General features: G+C 44.8%; 1 protein-coding gene across 2 annotated transcripts in view; it reads right to left on the bottom strand.

The window, feature by feature from the left end:
- PLPP3 (phospholipid phosphatase 3) overlaps window positions 1–17,323 on the bottom strand; it is a 116,589-nt gene extending 99,266 nt beyond the window's left edge. Inside the window, exon 1 of one of the 2 annotated variants that reach the window (XM_089656569.1) lies at window positions 16,792–17,323. In XM_089656569.1, the coding sequence (XP_089512695.1) occupies window positions 16,792–16,930 (139 nt within the window). In that variant the 5' untranslated portion in view covers window positions 16,931–17,323. The remainder of the gene's footprint in view (window positions 1–16,791) is intronic. The other variant, XM_089656568.1, reaches the window with a different exon arrangement.
- Between the last annotated feature and the right edge of the window lie 2,228 nt (window positions 17,324–19,551).

Below are 19,551 nucleotides of genomic sequence, written 5' to 3'. Positions count from 1 at the left end.
AAATCCCTCAATAGCCGCAAAGGATAAAAAGTCAGGTTTGTGTGCACAAAATACCTTTACAAACCCAGATACGACCTTGTAAAAGAGAAACAACATCATCGATGTGCCGTACATAGCCTGTGCAGAGAGCAGAGCTGTGGGAGGGGCCCAGCAGGCTCCACCCACTGCAGGTTGCTTGCAGAAAACTACAGGAGGGGGCGGAGACAAGACCAGCCACTCTGCACAAGGAGAGAGAGCAGCAGTGAGCGGTCTTTGTTACTGGAAGTCCCACACTGGATCACTGCACAGATCTGGAAGAAATACACCGAGCGCACCGAGAAGTATACACACGATGGATGGATTTATAGAATATTTGTTTATCCCGGAGTTCAGCTTTAATGTAACATTGTTGTAAGTGACACCTTTCTCAGAGCATAATGTGCCTCCAGCACATCAATCATTTATAGACAGGGGCGAACTGACCAAGGGCCCAAGGTCAGTAGGGGGCCCCATGAGATGCCCTTGGTACCTTTCATAGGCTTTTTTTAGGTGTGGTTTGAGTGTGGGCGAGGACACAGGGGCCCCATGATCCCCTATTGCCCAGGGGCCCCAAGAGTTGCCAGTCCGCCCCTGTTTTATATATATATATTTTTATGGGTTTTGACCAGTACTGGAAATGTAATTATATTAAAGGTAAAGGGGGTTGATTTACTGAAACTGGGGAGTGCAAAATCAGGCTCACTTCTGCATAGAAACCAATCAGCTTCTAACTTCAGCCTGTTCAGTTAAACTTTGATAATACATCCTGGAAGCTGATTGGTTTGACCTTGTAAAAGAGAAACAACATCATCGATGTGCCGTACATAGCCTGTGCAGAGAGCACAGCTGTGGGAGGGGCCCAGCAGGCTCCACCCACTGCAGGTTGCTTGCAGAAAACTACAGGAGGGGGCGGCGACAAGACCAGCCACTCTGCACAAGGAGAGAGAGCAGCAGTGAGTGGTCTTTATCATTATTATCTACACCAGATTTTGGAAAATTTTCCAGTTTTCGTAAATCAACCCCAATGTGTATCTAAAGTCAAACCTTTTTTTTTTTTTTAAAGCGGAGTTCCACTCACCCTGTCAAAAAATAAAAGTCAGCAGCTACAAAAACTGTAGCTGCTGACTTTTATATAACAGCCACTTACCTGTCCCTTGGCCCCGTGGTGTGTGTCCCCCGCAGCCTATTTCACCAGCTGTCCTGTATTCCAGGAGGCCAGCATCTTTAGTGTGGGCACCCGGCTGTGACAGCTTGCGGCTTCACAGCCGGGTACCCACATGCGCGAGTAGCGCTGCGCTTTATTATCATTATTATTATACAGTATTTATAAAGCGCCAATGGTTCGCTCAGCGCTGTACATTACAAAGGGGGACAGAACATGTGACAGAACAACAACAATACAATGCAAAACATGAGGGGATTGAGGGCCCTGCTCCTTGGAGCTTACAATCTAGGAGGGAGGGGATGGTGGCACAGGAGGAGATAGCTGTGGGGGATGGGGTGGTAGGAAGAGTGGAGGAGGTCGGCAAGTTAGCAGGGGGTGGGGTAGGCTTCCCTGAAGAGATGGGTTTTCAGGGTGCGTCTAAAGGAGAGGAGAGTAGGTGATAATCTGATGGGTTGGGGCAGGGAGTTCCAGAGGATGGGTGACACCCTGGAGAAGTCCTGGAGGCGGGAATGGGAGGAGGAGACCAGGGAACTAGAGAGAAGGAGGTCTTGTGAGGAGCGGAGTGTGCGTGTTGGGCGGTACTTGGATATTAGGTCGGTGATGTAGTTCGGGGCAGTATGGTGGACGGCTTTGTACGTCAGTGTTAGGATTTTGAATTTGATCCGTTGTGCAATCGGAAGCCAGTGGAGGGATTGGCAGAGGGGGGTGGAGGCCAGTGGAGGGATTGGCAGAGGGGGGTGGAGGCCAGTGGAGGGATTGGCAGAGGGGGGTGCCGGAGACGGAGCGGTTGGAAAGGTGAATGAGTCTGGCAGCCGTATTCATGAATGGTCCTGTAGTCTTCTGGGACCTGTCACGTGTCCCAAAAGACTACAGGGAGGGAGGAAGGACACCATCCGCTTCCGATCACCTAGGCGATTGGACCGGAAATGGGAGCGGGTACCTGTCAAATTTGGAACACCCGCTCCCCTCCCCACCCCCCAAAGCTGCCAATCCTTACTGGGGAGCAGGGGAGCAGTCCTTAAAGCGCAACTTCCCCTTTTGGGTGGAGCTCCACTTTAAGTAGAAAATAGAATCCCTCCCTTTTTTCTGTGTTCCATTGTTGCCCAGTCTCTCCGGCGCGATTTCAGGTGTGACTTGCGAATTGAAATCGCGCCTGAAATCGCATCTAATGAATGTCGGTGTCTCAACATGTGCGATTCGCTGCGGCGCGATTTCTAAAGTAGTTCTCGCGTGACTTTTCCTGCAGTTTTGTTGTTGCGATTTCACATCCATAGAATATAATGGGAATCGCGCTGCCAATGGCAAGAAATGGTTGAAAATCTTCACAAGTAGCAATAAAGTCTTCAGAAATTGCACACAAATCGCAGCGGTGTGACCGGGAGATTTTCTTCTCTATCCTGGAGATGCCACAGGAAGTAGGAGGAAATATCCTTCAAAGTGATGGGAAGTCCCCTTTTTGTTGTCACTGAACCAGTTGTCCCCATTAGAAAATTTTCCTTTTCTTCCTGTTCTGGTGGCAACTGATACATTTTGAATTTTCCTGTCGCTTTTTGTCCCGGTGAGAGTGGTCACCAGGACAAACGGTGTGTGCGAGTCTACCCAGTAGGGGCACTGACGGACTTGAAAACGCCAAAAGCTTGAGATCACACTGATGCGGTGCGGAATTCGCAGCGTTTTCTGTGCGAATTCCGCACCGCATCAGAATTGCACCCCGGTCACGCGAACCGATGCGGGTGTGTATGTTAACGATACCCCGAAATCGGTCTGCAAAACGCGGTGCAATGTGCAGAATCGGATCGCATAGGTGATCCGATTCTAGTACAGACCAAAAAAAGGGTCCTGCACCTTTTTGGTGCGGGTGTGGTGCGATTAGAGCCATACAAAATGTACGGATCCGATCGCACCGCACACAAATCGCACGTGATTGGCAGGGAATGCGGTGCGGCTCCTTTGTGAATCACATGCGATATACCACACAGCACACCAGGGGCGGACTGACAACTCATGGGGCCCCCGGGCAATAGGGGATCATGGGGCCCCTGTTTCCTTGCCCAAATTAAAAAAATCCTATGAAAAAGGTACCAGGGGCATCTCATGGGTCCCCTACTGACCCCGAGCCCTCGGGCAGTGCCTGAGTTTCCAAATGGTAAGTCCGCCCCTGCAGCATATATGTGAACCTGCAGTGAAGGTTCGAAGAGATGCTGTGACTTCAATGATTCAATGATAATACGATTTTCTGTAAAATGGCTACCTGGAGGCGTTCTGTACACAGATGATATACGGAGAATCCCCCCCCCCCCTCAGAAATGTCATTTCCTGCTTGTGTGATTGGCTTACTAAGTTTCCCAGCAGCGTGCATAAGATAAAAGTCAGATTTTGGGCATCCCCTGCAACAAAAATGCCATTTTTTTGTGAGATACTCCCAAAGGAAAAAAAAAACGTCTAAAAGGATGCAGACCCTGCCACTTTCCTCATTAGAACTCTGCAAGTGCAGTAGCTAATTGATCATGATAAAACCACTCCCATTCACATTCACCCTGCGATGGACACAGACAAACAAACAGCTATTTACTTTATTTTTTCCCAGCAGGAGCAAATTGGAACGTGCTTTGGTGGGGTTTTTTTTGCCTTCCTCTGGATCAACTGTGGGCAGGGGCGGACTGACCATTTGGAAACTCAGGCACTGCCCGAGGGCCCGGGGTCAGTAGAGGGCCCCATGAGATGCCCCTGGTACCTTTTTCATAGACTTTTTTGAGTTTGGGCAAGGACACAGGGGCCCCATGATCCCCTATTGCCCGGGAGCCCCAGGAGTTGTCAGTCCGCCCCTGACTGTGGGTGTAGGATTATAACTTTTTTTTCTTTTTCTGTGGTTGAACTGGATGGACTTTTGTCTCTTTTCAGCCAGACTAACTATGTAACTATATGTAGCTATTTCTTCAGAATAACAACAGGTAGGAATCTGCAACAAAGTTTGGTAAAATCCCTGCAATGTACATAGATCACCCAGAAGGGGGAGCGTTTTTTTTTTTTTTCAACAAAAGTGGAGTTACTCTTTAAATAAAAATGAGAACCTAGATTGTAAACTCGAAAGAGCAGGGCCCTCGATCCCCTCATGTTCTGCATTGTATTGGTATTGTTCTGTCACATGTTCTGTCCCCCTTTGTATATATAATAATAATACTCTTTATATAAAAATGAGAACACAAGAATTAGAATATATTTTCAGAAGTTACACCCAGATGTAAGGTCATCCTAACAAATATGCACAAAATAAAAAAAAAAAAGTCATATTTCACTCATGCCGAGTACAGAGTGTCATGTTTCGCCGTTCACATCAAAGCTGCGCAGTCAGCCGAACGCCCTTCATTCACTTCACTTTTTTAATAGACATTTATATTTTTTCCAGGGGAATCAAGTGGCAGATTTCTGGAAAAATGGAAAAAACACTCCCCTATATATTACACTACCGCCAGTTTCCAGACCATGTCAAGCGTGTCTGCGCAGTGGCCGTAACCCCCCCCCCGCCGCCTCAGCAGACCAGCAGGAAGATCCGATTCCCCCCCCCCCCATCAGAAAGAAGAAGCAATTAAGAGCCAAAAAAAAATGAAGGGAAGAAGGGCTGAATTTCTCTTCGAAGTCTGACCACAAGAAAAGCTCGACATATTAGGCTCATTAGGCTCCCGTAATAGCCTGCAGTCTGCCTTTTTGGTCTGGTCTCGGCTTATACATTGACTCTGCTTTATTGTGTTTACAGATGGTGGGTTCCCAGATGGCCAAGGCGAGGTGCACCAGACCTGAGCCCTGATTGGATGACATTTAGCTTGCTAACGCTGTGTATTGTAAAATAATCTCTTTTTTTTATTACAAGTTTTTTTTTCATCCTTTTTTTTCCAGCAGTTGCACATCCCTTTTAGGTGATCTAAACCAAGCGGCACCACTCTAGATACCTAGCCCCTTCATGCATTGTGGCTGAATTGGGTGTCGGAAAGAGAGCCCATCCACGCTCCTAATAACAAATGTCCAACCGACTGCAAGTCTGATGACATCACTACTTTGTAAAATCTTTATGCAGCCACAAGCAGCAAATAGCATGTCCCCATCTTGGAACTGGCAAGGACACAGGGGCCCCATGATCCCCTATTGCCCGGGGGCCCCATGAGTTGTCAGTCCGCCCCTGGTAAATATAGAGTTATAGTTTTTGGGGCTTTTTTTTTGCTTTTTTTGCTTCTACTTTCCAAAAGGTTGGCTCCTCCCAGCCCCGCAATGGATTAAACACTTACTACCCTGCATCGCTAGGCTAAAATTCTTCCAGATGGCCCTCAAACCTCTTCCACGGCACTGAGACAGGAAAAGAGAAACATTTCTGTAAATATTATTAACTGGGTGGGTGAAATTAGTTCAGTCTGCCGCTCAGCATTGGTGAAATGCCTTGGATTTTCCGACCAACTTTAATTTCGTGATACCATCTAAGAAAATGTTTAGCTGGAAAAATGTCATTTCTGAAAGTCCTCTAATCATGGCTGCGTACACGGCGCTGGATGGCTCACAAGTGTTTGCACCTGTCAATCTATCACCGCCTTGACTAAAGTCCTGGACCTACACACAGAGCAGAGCAAACGGGGGTCCTGGGGGGGGATGCCGGAGTCCATCATATCCACATATCTCGTTGGCTGTGCATAGCTGTACCAGGCTGCGTAACCTCCAGCTCACCCCATACTGACCAAGAATGCTTCAGATGCATTTTTTAGGACATTTTCCAGGGTGGTCAATAGGAATGTTAAGAGGTTTTATACATTTAAAAAAAAAATTACAGGCAAGAAATAAATATATTTTTTTGTATATTTTTTAATGGTTTATGTTTTTTATGATTTATATAAGTTATCATTTTTATGTAATAATATATGAGAATATGATGCAGTTTTCATCTGGGTAGCATCTTCACCACTAGGCTCCTTTTCAGATGTTATCTCTGTCTCCTTGCTACCTGTTGTTTACAGTACACAGTAGCTAAAGCTGAAATTTGCACACACAAGATACTCATCAGAGGTTTCAGTGAGAGACAATGTGCCTGAAAGGGAGTTACTGCTGGTTTGATTTCCCTAAAAGATCAAACCCTTGAAATGCAAAATGTATTCCTTGTAGTGGTTCTGCACCCACCTAGGCAAGAGTTAATCACTCATTTAGTTCTAGGAGGCCTATTAAATAAAACTTGCTTACCATGAACTAAATGGACTACTGTATTTCTTCAGCCTCACATGTAACTCTGTTATCTCTGTCTCCTTACTACCAGTTGTTGACAGTGCTCAGTAGCTAAAGCAGAGATTTGCACACAGAAGGGCCTCATCCATGGATTCAGTGAGAGACACTGTGCCTGAAAGGGAATTACTTCTGGTGTGATTTATTTTAAAGTTCAACTCCGGGAAATTCAAAATGTATCCCTTGCAAGGGGGACTGAGCCCGTACTGCAAGGGTTAATTGTTCATTTAGTTCTCAGAAACTTGTGAAATATAACTTATCATGTTATCCTCTGTCCCCCTTCTACTGGTCATTTACATTGCTCAGTAGCTAAATCTGAAATTTGCACTCAGAAGCTCCTTATCAGAGGATTCAATGTGGGACATTGTGCCTGAAAGGATATTACTGGGTAACATCTTCAGTGCTAAGTTCCTTTTCATATGTTATCTCTGCCTCCTTTCTACTTGTTGTTTACAGTGCTCAGTAGCTAAACCTAACATTTTCACACGCAAGATCCTTAGCAGGGGATTCATTGTGGGACATTGTGCCTGAAAGGATATTACTGGGTAACATCTTCAGTGCTAGGTTTCTTTTCACATGTTATCTCTGCCTCCTTTCTACCTGTTGTTTACAGTGCTCAGTAGCTAAACCTAACATTTTCACACACAAGATTCTTAGCAGGGGATTCATTGTGGGACATTGTGCCTGAAAGCTAAACCTAACATTTTCACACACAAGATCCTTAGCAGGGGATTCATTGTGGGACACTGTGCCTGAAAGCTAAACCTAACATTTTCACACACAAGATCCTTAGCAGGGGATTCATTGTGGGACATTGTGCCTGAGAAGATATTACTGGGTAACATCTTCAGTGCTAAGTTCCTTTTCATATGTTATCTCTGCCTCCTTTCTACCTGTTGTTTACAGTGCTCAGTAGCTAAACCTAAAATTTTCACACACAAGATCCTTAGCAGAGATTCAATGGGGGACGTTGCGTCTGAAAGGGAGTTACTTCTGGTGTGATTTTGCTTAAAGCTCAAACCCGGGAAATCTGAAATGTATCCCTTGTACTGGTGCTGTGCCCACACTGCAAGGGTTAATTTCTCATTTAGTTCTAGGAGACTTATTTGCCATGTTATCCTCTGTCTTCTTATTACATGTTTACAATGCTCAGTAGCTAAAGCTGAAATTTGCACACACAAGATCCTTATCAGATGATTCAATGTGGGACATTGTGCCTGAAAGGATATTACTGGGTAGCATCTTCATAGCTAAGTTCCTTTTCATATGTTATCTCTGCCTCCTTTCTACCTGTTGTTTACAGTGCTCAGTAGCTAAACCTAAAATTTTCACACACAAGATCCTTAGCAGGGGATTCATTGTGGGACATTGTGCCTGAAAGGATATTACTGGGTAACATCTTCAGTGCTAAGTTCCTTTTCATATGTTATCTCTGCCTCCTTTCTACCTGTTGTTTACAGTGCTCAGTAGCTAAACCTAAAATTTTCACACACAAGATCCTTATCAGATGATTCAATGTGGGACGTTGTGTCTGAAAGGGAGTTACTTCTGGTGTGATTTTGCTTAAAGCTCAAACCGGGGAAATCTGAAATGTATCCCTTGTACTGGTGCTGTGCCCACACTGCAAGGGTTAATTTCTCATTTAGTTCTAGGAGACTTATTTACCATGTTATTGTCAGGAATGGACTTGCCAATGGTGGTGGGACTCACCTGCCTTGTGGGCTGCAGTAACCAGGGCTGGCCAGCGGGTGCTCTCAGCAACCAGAAGCTCACTCCTGCAGTCAGCCATCACCTGAGGCTGATTGCAGGACATGTATTTAAGGAATAGCCAGACTTGCAGTCAGGGCCTTGGTGTATGTTTCCCATGAGCCCCTGTACCTGCATCCTGTCTGCTTCCTGCCTGGTTCCTGATTCTGCTTGATCCTGACCCTGAATGAACTCCGCCTGTCCTGACCTCGGCTATTCCTGACCACTCTCCAGCCTGCTCCTTTGGTACCTTGTCTGCCTGATTGTTCCTGACCTGGCCTGTCTGACTACGCTCTGGCTACTCCTTTGTGTCTTGTCTGCCCGATGATTCCTGACCCGGCCCGCCTGACCACTCCATCTCGCCAGCCCTGACTGCTCTTATCTGTTTGGTTTTATTATATTGTACGTTATATTTGTGTATAACCCTTAATAAATTATATTGTTACACCATACTTGAGCCTGCGTTTCCCTGTGTCAGTTCACACATCTCTGGTCTTATCGGGAGCCCTGACAGTTATCCTCTGTCTTCTTATTACATGTTTACAGTGCTCAGTAGCTAAAGCTGAAATTTGCACACACAAGATCCTTATCAGAGGATTCAATGTGGGACATTGTGCCTGAAAGGATATTACTGGGTAGCATCTTCAGCGCTAAGTTCCTTTTCACATGTTAACTCTGCCTCCTTACTACCTGTTGTTTACAATGCTCAGTAGCTAAAGCTAAAATCTGCACACAAAAGATCCTTATCAGTGGATGCAATGGGGATATTGTGCCTAAACGAGTTACTTCTGGTGTGACTTATAGCTCAACCCTGGAAAGCATGAAATGTAATCCTCGTAGTGGGGGCTGTGCCGCACTGCAAGGGTTAATTGCTCGTATAGGGGTCTTGTTAAAGAAGAATTACTTACCATTGTTCTCCCCTACACTCCAGCTGTCTAATGTCCTGACTTATCCAAGACACCAAGGGATAGTCAACCGCTGGAATGTGGGGTGAATGGACAGATCAAGGAAGTAAAAGACCCAATTAACTCACTGCAAAGGATAATTATCAAGTTTCCCAGAGCCGGGCTTTAAGCTTAGCCCATAGTGCTCTGGGATTTCTTTGTCATGTTTTTAATAATAGGTTCTAAAGCAAAGTATGTAAAACTTAAAGAAAAAACAAAACGGACCCAAAGTTTCTCATTAACTTTTGTCTTCAGGAAATGTTAGCATGTGTGTGTGTGGAAGATCCAGTGCTCATTGTCATCTGAACTTCTCTGTAGACTTTTACTAACAGAGTTCTGTCTTCACCAATCTAACGGAAGAGCATAGCTACAGTAAACAATTCCAACTATTCTGGAGGACTATCTACAATGAGCACATGAGAGTTTAGGAAGAACATGTCTAGGTATTGATCTGGAAACTGGTGCTGCTGCAAAGGAAGATGGCCGTGAACTTCAAAAGCAAGTTAGCAGTGACAACCCCTGAATTTTGATCCTAGAAGGTTCCCCTTGAAGATGACCCAAAACCAAATACATTTTGGAGTATTTGAAGGGCCTGCTAGGGCAGCACAGTGGCTAAGTGGTTAGCACTTCTGCCTGCCAGTTCAAATCCCAACCACAGCACCACCTGCCGGGAGTTTGCATGTTCTCCCTGTGCCTGCGCGGGTTTCCTCCAGGTACTCCGGTTTCCTCCCACACTCCAAAGACATGCTGGTAGCTTAATTGGATCCTGTCTAAATTGTCCCTAGCATGTGTATGTATGAATGTGAGTTAGGGACCTTAGATTGTACGCCCCTCGGGGGCGGGGACCGATGTGAATGTACAATATATATGTAAAGTGCTGCGTAAATTGATGGCGCTATGTAAGTACCTGAAATAAATAAATAAATAATAGGTGGTAGGACTCATAAACAATCAAACCTCACAAACATTACAAGGTCGACTTGGAAATTTTCTGTTGTTCACCAAATTTAGGATCATTTCTAAGTTTGTGTGTCAATTTTAGAGGAAAACAGTCACTGTAGGAAAGTAGCTGTATATAGACCATGTTTTTTTTTTTTGTTTTTTTTGGAGGACATGTTTGTTTGGTCTCCTATGGTCCTCTCTGTACCAGGATACCTGTTCTTTGTAATTGATACCCTAAGCTGTCTCAGTCTCCAGTTTGTTATGCAAATGTGACTTTTGTCTTGCCTTGTAGGACCTCTTTAAGATGCACCACATTCACTAATTAAGCCTTTGTCAAGACAATCCATTATGAAGAAGCATCAGGTCAAACTTGACAGTTGAGTAGGCTAATCATAATGATGTCACTAATTATCATTATACATGACAATTGATGAGCAGATCATTCTCTTTGGTGTTACCTTAAATAACTGGTAGATATTCACATTTGCTCCTGGTATCATACCAGGTATGTGGCAACTGCTAAACCAAATGTCGACTATGCACCCTAGCAGGGGCGGACTGACAACTCATGGGGCCCCCGGGCAATAGGGGATCATGGGGCCCCTATGGCCTTGCTCACACTCAAACCACACCTAAAAAAGCCTATAAAAAGGTACCAGGGGCATTTCTTGGGGCCCCCTACTGACCCTGGGCCCTCGGGCAGTGCCCGAGTGCTCGAATGGTCAGTCCACCCCTTCACCCTAGTGGACTAAGTAAATGGGCTGTCTGTGAACAGGGTGAATTTTTGCGCTGAATGCAAAGTTTGCAGACAAGAAAGTTATCTCCTACTATTTCAGGCTTAGGAATTTGTCAGTAATGAAGACCTGAATTTGCTAATTAAATGCTCACCACCCCCTGACAAAGCAAACATCTTGATGACAGCCAGTTTCTCCCCATCTTGATTTACGGACCCAGCCTATCACTGTCTACTAGAGTGATAAAAGTTTGACCTAGGAAGCTTAGGAGTCTCAAAAATTTCAGCTGGGCACCAGAAGTACAAAAGGTTGTCTATCCAAACATTTTTCAGTAATCTGTAGCAAGACTACCCCATGGAGCTCCAACAACACTCAAGTGTCAGAACTAGACTTCCAGCCAGCATGGGATGGCCAAGACCATAATCCATTTGGCGAATTCAAATGTCAACTTGGAGAATCATAAAGACAGTTATTAAGTCTGACACCTCTTTCTTTCAAGTTTAGAAAGGGGTCATTTTGACACCAAATATTATGGTTTGAAGTAACAGGCAGAGACAGCCAAGTTTTATAGTCACATAAAGTCTTTATGTTGGAGCTATGAATAACTGTTTTGCAGTTACTGCTTGGTGAAAATAGATATCAGGATCTTTATATCTTCTAAGGATACGCATTACTAGTCAACACATCATTGGCATTGTCCAAGAGCGCCTGCATGGTGTCACTCGATACCTCTTCCTCGTTGAGAATGTGAACATCATATTTCATAGCCACAAGCAGTAAATGAGCATTGGGAAAATCCAGTGACAGTAAAACCATCTTCGAGGGAACAGGATAACCATAAACTGGTCATCCCTTGAGACCCCAGTACATTAAGGACAACTGTCACCCTTGATAACCACAAATTGCACCCTAGTAAATTGCAGAAAGCCTTTGGAGATCAAGTAATACCCCCTATTAACTAATAATAATAATAACAGTTCATCCACTCCCTCATCATATCACGACTCGACTACTGCAACTCCCTCCTCACTGGCCTGCCTCGCCGCTGGCTATCCCCGCTTCAGTCCATCCTGAATACGGCTGCCAGACTCATTCAACTTTCCAACCGCTCCGTTTCTGCCACCCCCCTGTGCCAATCCCTCCACTGGCTTCCGATTGCCCAACGGATCAAATTTAAAATCCTAACACTGACATACAAAGCCGTCCACCATACTGCCCCGAACTACATCACCGACCTAATATCCAAGTACCACCCAACATGCACACTCCGCTCCTCACAAGACCTCCTTCTCTCTAGTTCCCTGGTCTCCTCCTCCCATGCCCGCCTCCAGGACTTCTCCAGGGTGTCACCCATCCTCTGGAACTCCCTTCCCCAACCCATCAGATTATCATCTACTCTCCTCTCCTTTAGGCGCACCCTGAAAACCCATCTCTTCAGGGAAGCCTACCCCCTGCTAACTTGACCGATTTCCTCCACTCTTCCTACCACTCCATCCCCCTCAGCTATCTCCTCCTGTACCACCATCCCCTCCCTCCTAGATTGTAAGCTCCAAAGAGCAGGGCCCTCGATCCCCTCATGTTTTGCATTGTATTGGTATTGTTCTGTCACATGTTCTGTCCCCCTTTGTAATGTACAGCGCTGAGTGAACTATCGGCGCTTTATAAATACTGTATAATAATAATATAATAATAATAATAATAATAATAAAAAGCATTTAAACTCCAAACTTTCTCTATTAACAGATGGCTAATGGTACAACCCTCTGCTACACCCTAGTAGATTGAACATCAATTTGCTGCAAAAAAATTGCCTTACTCAGCTTAAACCATTATACCCAATTTGATAACAAGCTTCGGATTATCATTTGAAGATTATCTAGTGGTTTTAGTGGACAGTTTTGGATTAAATCCTATATTTGGAAAGTATACAGCGTACAACTCCCAAGTTAGGAGCACAATCTTATCTTTAGAATTTAAGAACATGAGAGCATTATCCAGACTCAGCACCTTTAATCTGGATGTACACTAATCTGATTGTGAACCAACCATGGCCAAAGCAAACACAACATCTGACAATGAGGCAAGCAAAACCAAAGTCTGCGCAAACTCCAAGACTTTTTTATTTTTTTCCTCTGCGCAGTTGATCTTTTTTGACACAAGTTGAAAAAATGATTTCAGCAACTTATGGTCCTGTAATGACAGAGGCAAGCGCTTCCTCGCCCTACACGGGATGGCCGCAAGCCAAATTCGACTGCACGTCAGGCGGACCCTTAACTAAGTTTAAAGAGCCTAATTCCACTCAATCCCCAGAATTCTCAGTTGCATGAAACAATATGAACCAGATGTCAATTATGTAATGATTTATGAGTTCAGTTCTTTCTTGGAGACCTGCTCAGTTACCTAAGCAAACTCCAAATACTCCACATCTCCCTCGGCTTCTCACTGCCACAATGCCTTGTAGCTTAGCAATAAAATCTGGCGATTCATACTAGTGTTTCATATAAACATTGCAAGCGTGACCTTTGGAGTAGGATGGCTGTGACAGAGGGTTTTAAAGCTATGAATAACTCTGAAGGCATTTGACCATAAAAGAAATGGACAGTATGGCCGACTTGCAATGTGGAGGCTGGGAGCGCACCAACATTGACAACCTAGTTGGGTTTGGTAGCGGTAAAACACCTGCAGGCAGGGGCGGACTGACAACTCATGGGGCCCCCGGGGCAATAGGGGATCATGGGGCCCCTGTGTCCTTGCCCAAACTCAAAAAAGCCTATGAAAAAGGTACCAGGGGCATCTCATGGGGCCACAGTTAGTAAAAGATAGATTTAGAGGTTCAAATATAAATTACTGTATCACCCAATATATGGCTTCCATCCAGTAGCCAAAAAATATGCAGACCAAAAAAGAGATTTGTGAAAAGAGATTCACAGGAAAGCGGCTACATTATGAACAGAATGCGATACTCAGAAAAATTTCCAAAAATTATGCTTTATTACACATTAATGATTGACACTCAGGCAATCGCTCTGGTTTACCATCACCTCAGTATGAGACAATACACACAGACCTAAAACCATTAAAATCACACCAAGACCGGTCTGGATATATGTGCTGCAAAGGCTATGACCACCGTAGTCTAAAGCATTTGCTGCACCTGCACATTGGTTACACTCCCTGTAGGAGGTGTATTCAAAAAATGATACCATAGGTATATAATATCACATGCTATATATATAAGCACATATTGTTACCATATAGGTTACACTCCCTGAAGGAGGTGTATTCAAAAAATGATACCATAGGTATATAATATCACATGCGAGCAAAAAAGACCAATACAGTTACCATCTGGAGAGAAGCATAACCCTAAGCCTATATAAGGCAATGTGGGTAAAAAATTTAATGAAAAGGGGGGAATAACCCCAATGATATGATAATGGATTCATGCAGTACAACCCTGTAGAGGCACATGTGGCTGGGGCCCATCTATCTGTAATATACGTCAATAATTGCAAAGATTCTTATAGGTGAAGGGGTCCCTGTTGATGTCTTGATGGAGAAATGGATGCAAATAGCAGAGGCCTGCTTTGTATGGTATCTCATGGGGCCCCCTACTGACCCCGGGCCAATGGTTAGTCCGCCCCTGCCTGCAGGTGCATGTTGGTCATTCAAAAAAATTACAAAAATTCTGCTTGCATCTGGAGGAGGTATTGCCTTCCACAATGTGGGTTTGAAGCCACAGGGATCTGATAAGAGACCAACAACTCTGACAGAGGTTTACTGCAGCTTCTCAACTGAAACTCAAGCCTGCAACTATTGATCCAACTGTCAGCTCCTTCCATTGCTTCAGCAGAGTAGCTTGTAACCTATAGGGGATTAAGAGGCTCTCAGCCATGCAGAATTCCCCCCTTCTGCCCGGGACCACACAGCCTGCACAACTTAATTTGCTAAGGTTTGCACACAGAACACTCTTAACACATGGCAGGGCAAAAACGGCATTTGGGGTGTTTACATACATCAATAAAAATCAGCATAAAAAAAGTAAATGGATAACAAATGTAAAAAAAAAAAAAAAAGTCACAAATGTGAAACTCTCTATTTCCTTCTTTCTATATAAACATACAAAGATGCATTCACAAACTTTCAATCCTGATATGTGCCTGCAGGGTTAGGGTAAACAGCATCAGGAGCAGATAACGTATACAATCCCATACACTGGCAATCAGTAAGGAAAATTTTATAATTTCCTGTCATATCAGGGCTCACTAGGTACTTTCCACTAAAAACTTTCCCTTTTCAAGCAATTAAACACACATGTGAAAGTCAAAACGTGCATCTGTCATCAACAACATCAGAGAAGCTTTCAATAAACAGAGTGGAATAATTTTCAGGTGTCTGGGAACCCCTGCTAAGATTGATTCCTAATGCTCCTTACATTGATGGTCAATTGAAAGAATGTCAACCTTACAAACAACTAAAGCGATCATGTTGCTGGCTTTGCTGAGTGGTGTTGGACTTAAAACTTTGGTGGTATCATCAGATGGTAGGTCAATTAGCCACTGATCCGGGAACTCCTATCAACCTCTGGAGGAACCCTAAGGTTCCATGGAATCCTGGTTAAGAATTGCTGATCTGAACCCTTAAAATGTTTTTCAGGTCTCAAGGAACCCCTTAATTATTACATTAATGGTCAGTGGAAGAAATGCCAACCTTACAAACAGCTAAAAAGACTACTAGTGCCACGCTGCTGGCTCTGCCGAGTGGTATTAGACCCAAAACTTTGGAGGCATCATCAAATGGGAGGTCAACCAGCCACAGATCCAGGAACCCCTCTCAACCTCTGGAGGAGCCCTAAGGTTTCATGGAGCCCTGGTTAAGAATTGCTGCTATGAACCCTTAAAATAATTTTCTGGTCTCAAGGAACCCCTGCTACATTTAATTCTTACATTGGTGGTCAGTGGAAAAAAATGTCAACAGTACAGTTAAAAAGACTATTGGTGCCATGCCGCTGGCTCTGCCGAGTGGCAATGGACCAAAAACACTGGAGGCATCACCATATGGGAGGTCAACCAGTCACAGCTCAAGGAACCCCTAACAACCTCTGGAGGAACCCTTGAGCTCAATGGAACCGTGGTTGCTCTGGAGGAACCCTGGTTGAGATAAGCTGATCTGCACTCATAATTCAATTTTGAACATATAAAGTAGATACATAAATTGCACAAATGTGTTAAGCACCAGGCTGTTAGGCAAGGCACATGGTTGTACAAAAAAAAAGAAACAAAACTTTAGAAAACTTTTTCACACACAAACTTTTTGGAAGATAACATAGGTAAATAAATGAGATAAACACGTATCTAGCCCCAGGTTCTTAGGCAAGGCGCATCTTTTTTGTAAAAATAAACAAAACTTCCAGAAACTTTCTAATACTTTTTCAAAAATATTTTCCGAAACATAATTTGATTTTGAATTTACAAAGTAGCTAAATAAATGAAATATACATATGTATCCAGCACCAAGCTCTAAGGCAAGGCACATGTTTGTAAAAAAAATATAAAAAAAGTAAAAAACTTTTAACGCTTCCTAATAAGTTTTCTCAAGCAGATAAATAAATGAAATATACAAATGTATCAAGCACCAAGCTGTTGGGCAAGGCACATGCTAGTAAAAAAAATTATAATAAAATAAATAAAACTTTAGAAAACTTTTTAACACTTTCTATAAGTTTTTCCCAAGCAGAGCCTGCAGCAGGGAGTTTGTAGATACTGTAACATTAGCCCCTGTTTTATTGCAGCCAGCCAGGGACAGTGTCGGGGAAAAGTAATTTTTAGAATTAAGTCATTCTGCATGCAAGGAAACTCAACAGCTTTGGACTGTCAAGAGGAGAATGCCAAAGGAAAAGGGTGCATGGGGGCTCTGTGCCCACTCATTGCCAGGAGGCTCCTGTAAAGCCAAGAATATTTTTTGTCATTTTTTTTTTTTAACTTACCTACAATAAGGCAGAAAAGATCCAGAAAAATAAGCAGAATCCTCTTGCAGCTCCCAGTGCCATTATTGTTGTTTAAAGTGGTGTTGCCCCCGTTCCTGCTCTCAGGGGGCATCGCCTTGTCATATTTGTAGTTCTGCATGCTGGTGTTGCAGTTGGAGACAAATTTCTTTAGATCCAGGCTGCCCAGCTTTGCACACAGTAAATGACAGCAAGCAAACAGAACTTGTGACTTTGTTTCCCCCCCCCCCCCCAGGTACAAAGTCCTTTTTCAAGTCACAGAGCTTACTCCAAAGGTGGATCCAAGTTTTTCGGTGTGGGATCCCAGCTTTGGGGATGGGATTTCACTTCTGCCAGGGCTTTTGGTGAATGCACAGAGAGCGAAAGAGAAAGGAGGGGGGATATTATTCCCAGAGATCCCAGCCTCTGTTCACAAAAGGCTCACTCAGTCCTGCTGATAAAAGTGCTGAGAGCTCAGTCTGCACTCCTGCTCTGCCTGCTCTCCTTCTGCACTTTTATTTTCAGGGTCTGCTTTCCACCCCCTATAAGAAACTGCCTTGCTCTTGGCTCTGATGGGATTTGGCTAGCACAGCCCCCTTCCTGAAACTTACTTATACATATGATAATTAACTGCACATTTGTTTCCAGAGAGAGAGAAAGCTGACCCCAAACAGTATGAGGGAGCCTCTAGTGTTCGAAAAGTGCTCCAGAACTTTGTTGGAAGAATTTTTTTTTTCCAAGAAGTTGCAAAAGTTTAAAGAGGCACCATAGTTCCCCCCCTCCTCCTCCTCCTCCTCCTCCGCCTCTCCCCCCAGAGTGGCTTACATTTACCTTTTCCTCCTTTAGGCTGCAGGTAGAAGGTAGGAGGTCTCGAAGAAAGGCCTGGGAGGGGTTTTTAAGGCTGAATAAAGCTTATGTTGGAGACGTAGAAAGGAAAATGTGTTTTTGTCTGCTCATTCACATGATGCCATGCGTGTGAAAACTTGTCCTGGAGCTGTCACCGTGTTTTGCTGGCATGCCTGGGGTTGGGTCATGTAGTGTGTTTTTTAACACTTTGTTAGCAGCTGCTAAGAGCGAAAAGATCAGGTGGGTAGGTTTGGATTTGGAGCTTGACCGAGTTCAACGATGGTCTACTGGGTGAGGACCTTATCATTGGGTTCATTCTCCAACCATTGCAGTGCATTCATGCAGCGTTTCTCAACCTTCTTTACACCCTTAAAATGCATGCAGAATCTCGAGGCACCCCCAGCCTAAAATGTAAAGAATGTAAATGTTACTTATCAGTGAGAAACCTGAGCCTGGTATGATGCACACAATTGCCTTGATAAAATTAACGTCACATCAGAAGCCCCCCTTCATATCAGAGGTCCCCCATCAGATTGGAGGTCCCCCTTCACATCAAGGGCTCCCCATCACATTGAAGGTACCCCCATCACTTTGGAGGTCCCAATCACATCAGAGGTCCCCCATCACATCAGAGGTCCCCCAACACATCAGAGGTCCCCCATCACATTGGAGATCCCCCTTTACATCAGAGGCTCCCCATCACATCAGAGATCCCCCATCACATTAGAGGTCCCTCCATCACATCAGAGGTCCCCCCTTCACATCAGAGGCTCCCCATCACATCAGAGGTACCCCCATCACATTGGAGGTCCCAATCACATCAGAGGTCCCCCATCACATCAGAGGTCCCCCAACACATCAGAGGTCCCCCATCACATTGGAGATCCCCCTTTACATCAGAGGCTCCCCATCACATCAGAGATCCTCCATCACATTAGAGGTCCCTCCATCACATCAGAGGTCCCCCCTTCACATCAGAGGCTCCCCATCACATTAGAGGTCCCCCCATCACATTGGAGGTCCCCATCACATCAGAGGTCCCCCATCACATCAGAGGTCCCCCAACACATCAGAGGTCCCCCATCACATTGGAGATCCCACTTTACATCAGAGGTTCCCCATCACATTGGAGGTCTCCATCACATCAGAGATCCCCCATCACATTAGAGGTCCCCCCTTCACATCAGAGGCTCCCCATCACATTGGAGTTCCCCATCACATGAGAAATCCCCGATCACAATAGCTGTCCCCCCATTGCATCAGAGGTCCTCGCTTCACATCAGAGGCTCCCCATAACAACAGAAGTCCACCAATCACATCAGAGTACTCCCTTTGTGTCAGAGCCCCCCCTTCATGTCAGGGGTCTCCCATCACATCAGAGGCCCCTCTATAAATGAGAACAGAGCTTGTCCGCACATCTGCGCATGTGCAGCTGCTTTACAATATAAAGGGAGGCAAAACAGTTATGATACAATTCAAGACAAGAGAGCTGGGAAGGCCCAGCTCCTGAAAGCTTACAATTTAAAAGGGCGGGGCTCTATGCAAATAGTGCCACTAGTAGTAAACTGAAACCGGGACCCTAGTTTCACATCTCACGCTGCTTGGCCTTTGTTAACGGTCAGTGGGCACAAAAAAGGTAAAATCACCGAACGCGGGGGCAAATGTCCACCCAGCAAATCGTAGCAGTGACCTGAGCAGTGTGCATTAGAAGACATAGCTTCTCCGGAGAGGTGAGCACATGTCCGCCCAGCAAATCGTAGCAGTGACCTGAGAAGTGTGCATTAGAAGACATAGCTTCTCCGGAGAGGTGAGCACATGTCCGCCCAGCAAATCGTAGCAGTGACCTGAGAAGAGTGCATTAGAAGACATAGCTTCTCCGGAGAGGTGAGCACATGTCCACCGAGCAAATCATAGCAG

The sequence above is a fragment of the Staurois parvus genome, unplaced genomic scaffold, assembly GCF_062004578.1.
Source record: "Staurois parvus isolate SC_StPar_1 unplaced genomic scaffold, SC_StPar_1.0 ptg000917l, whole genome shotgun sequence".
NCBI classification, from domain to species: Eukaryota; Metazoa; Chordata; class Amphibia; order Anura; family Ranidae; genus Staurois; species Staurois parvus.
Note: the sequence above shows the minus strand (reverse complement) of the source record. Positions and strands in the feature narration are given on the sequence as shown.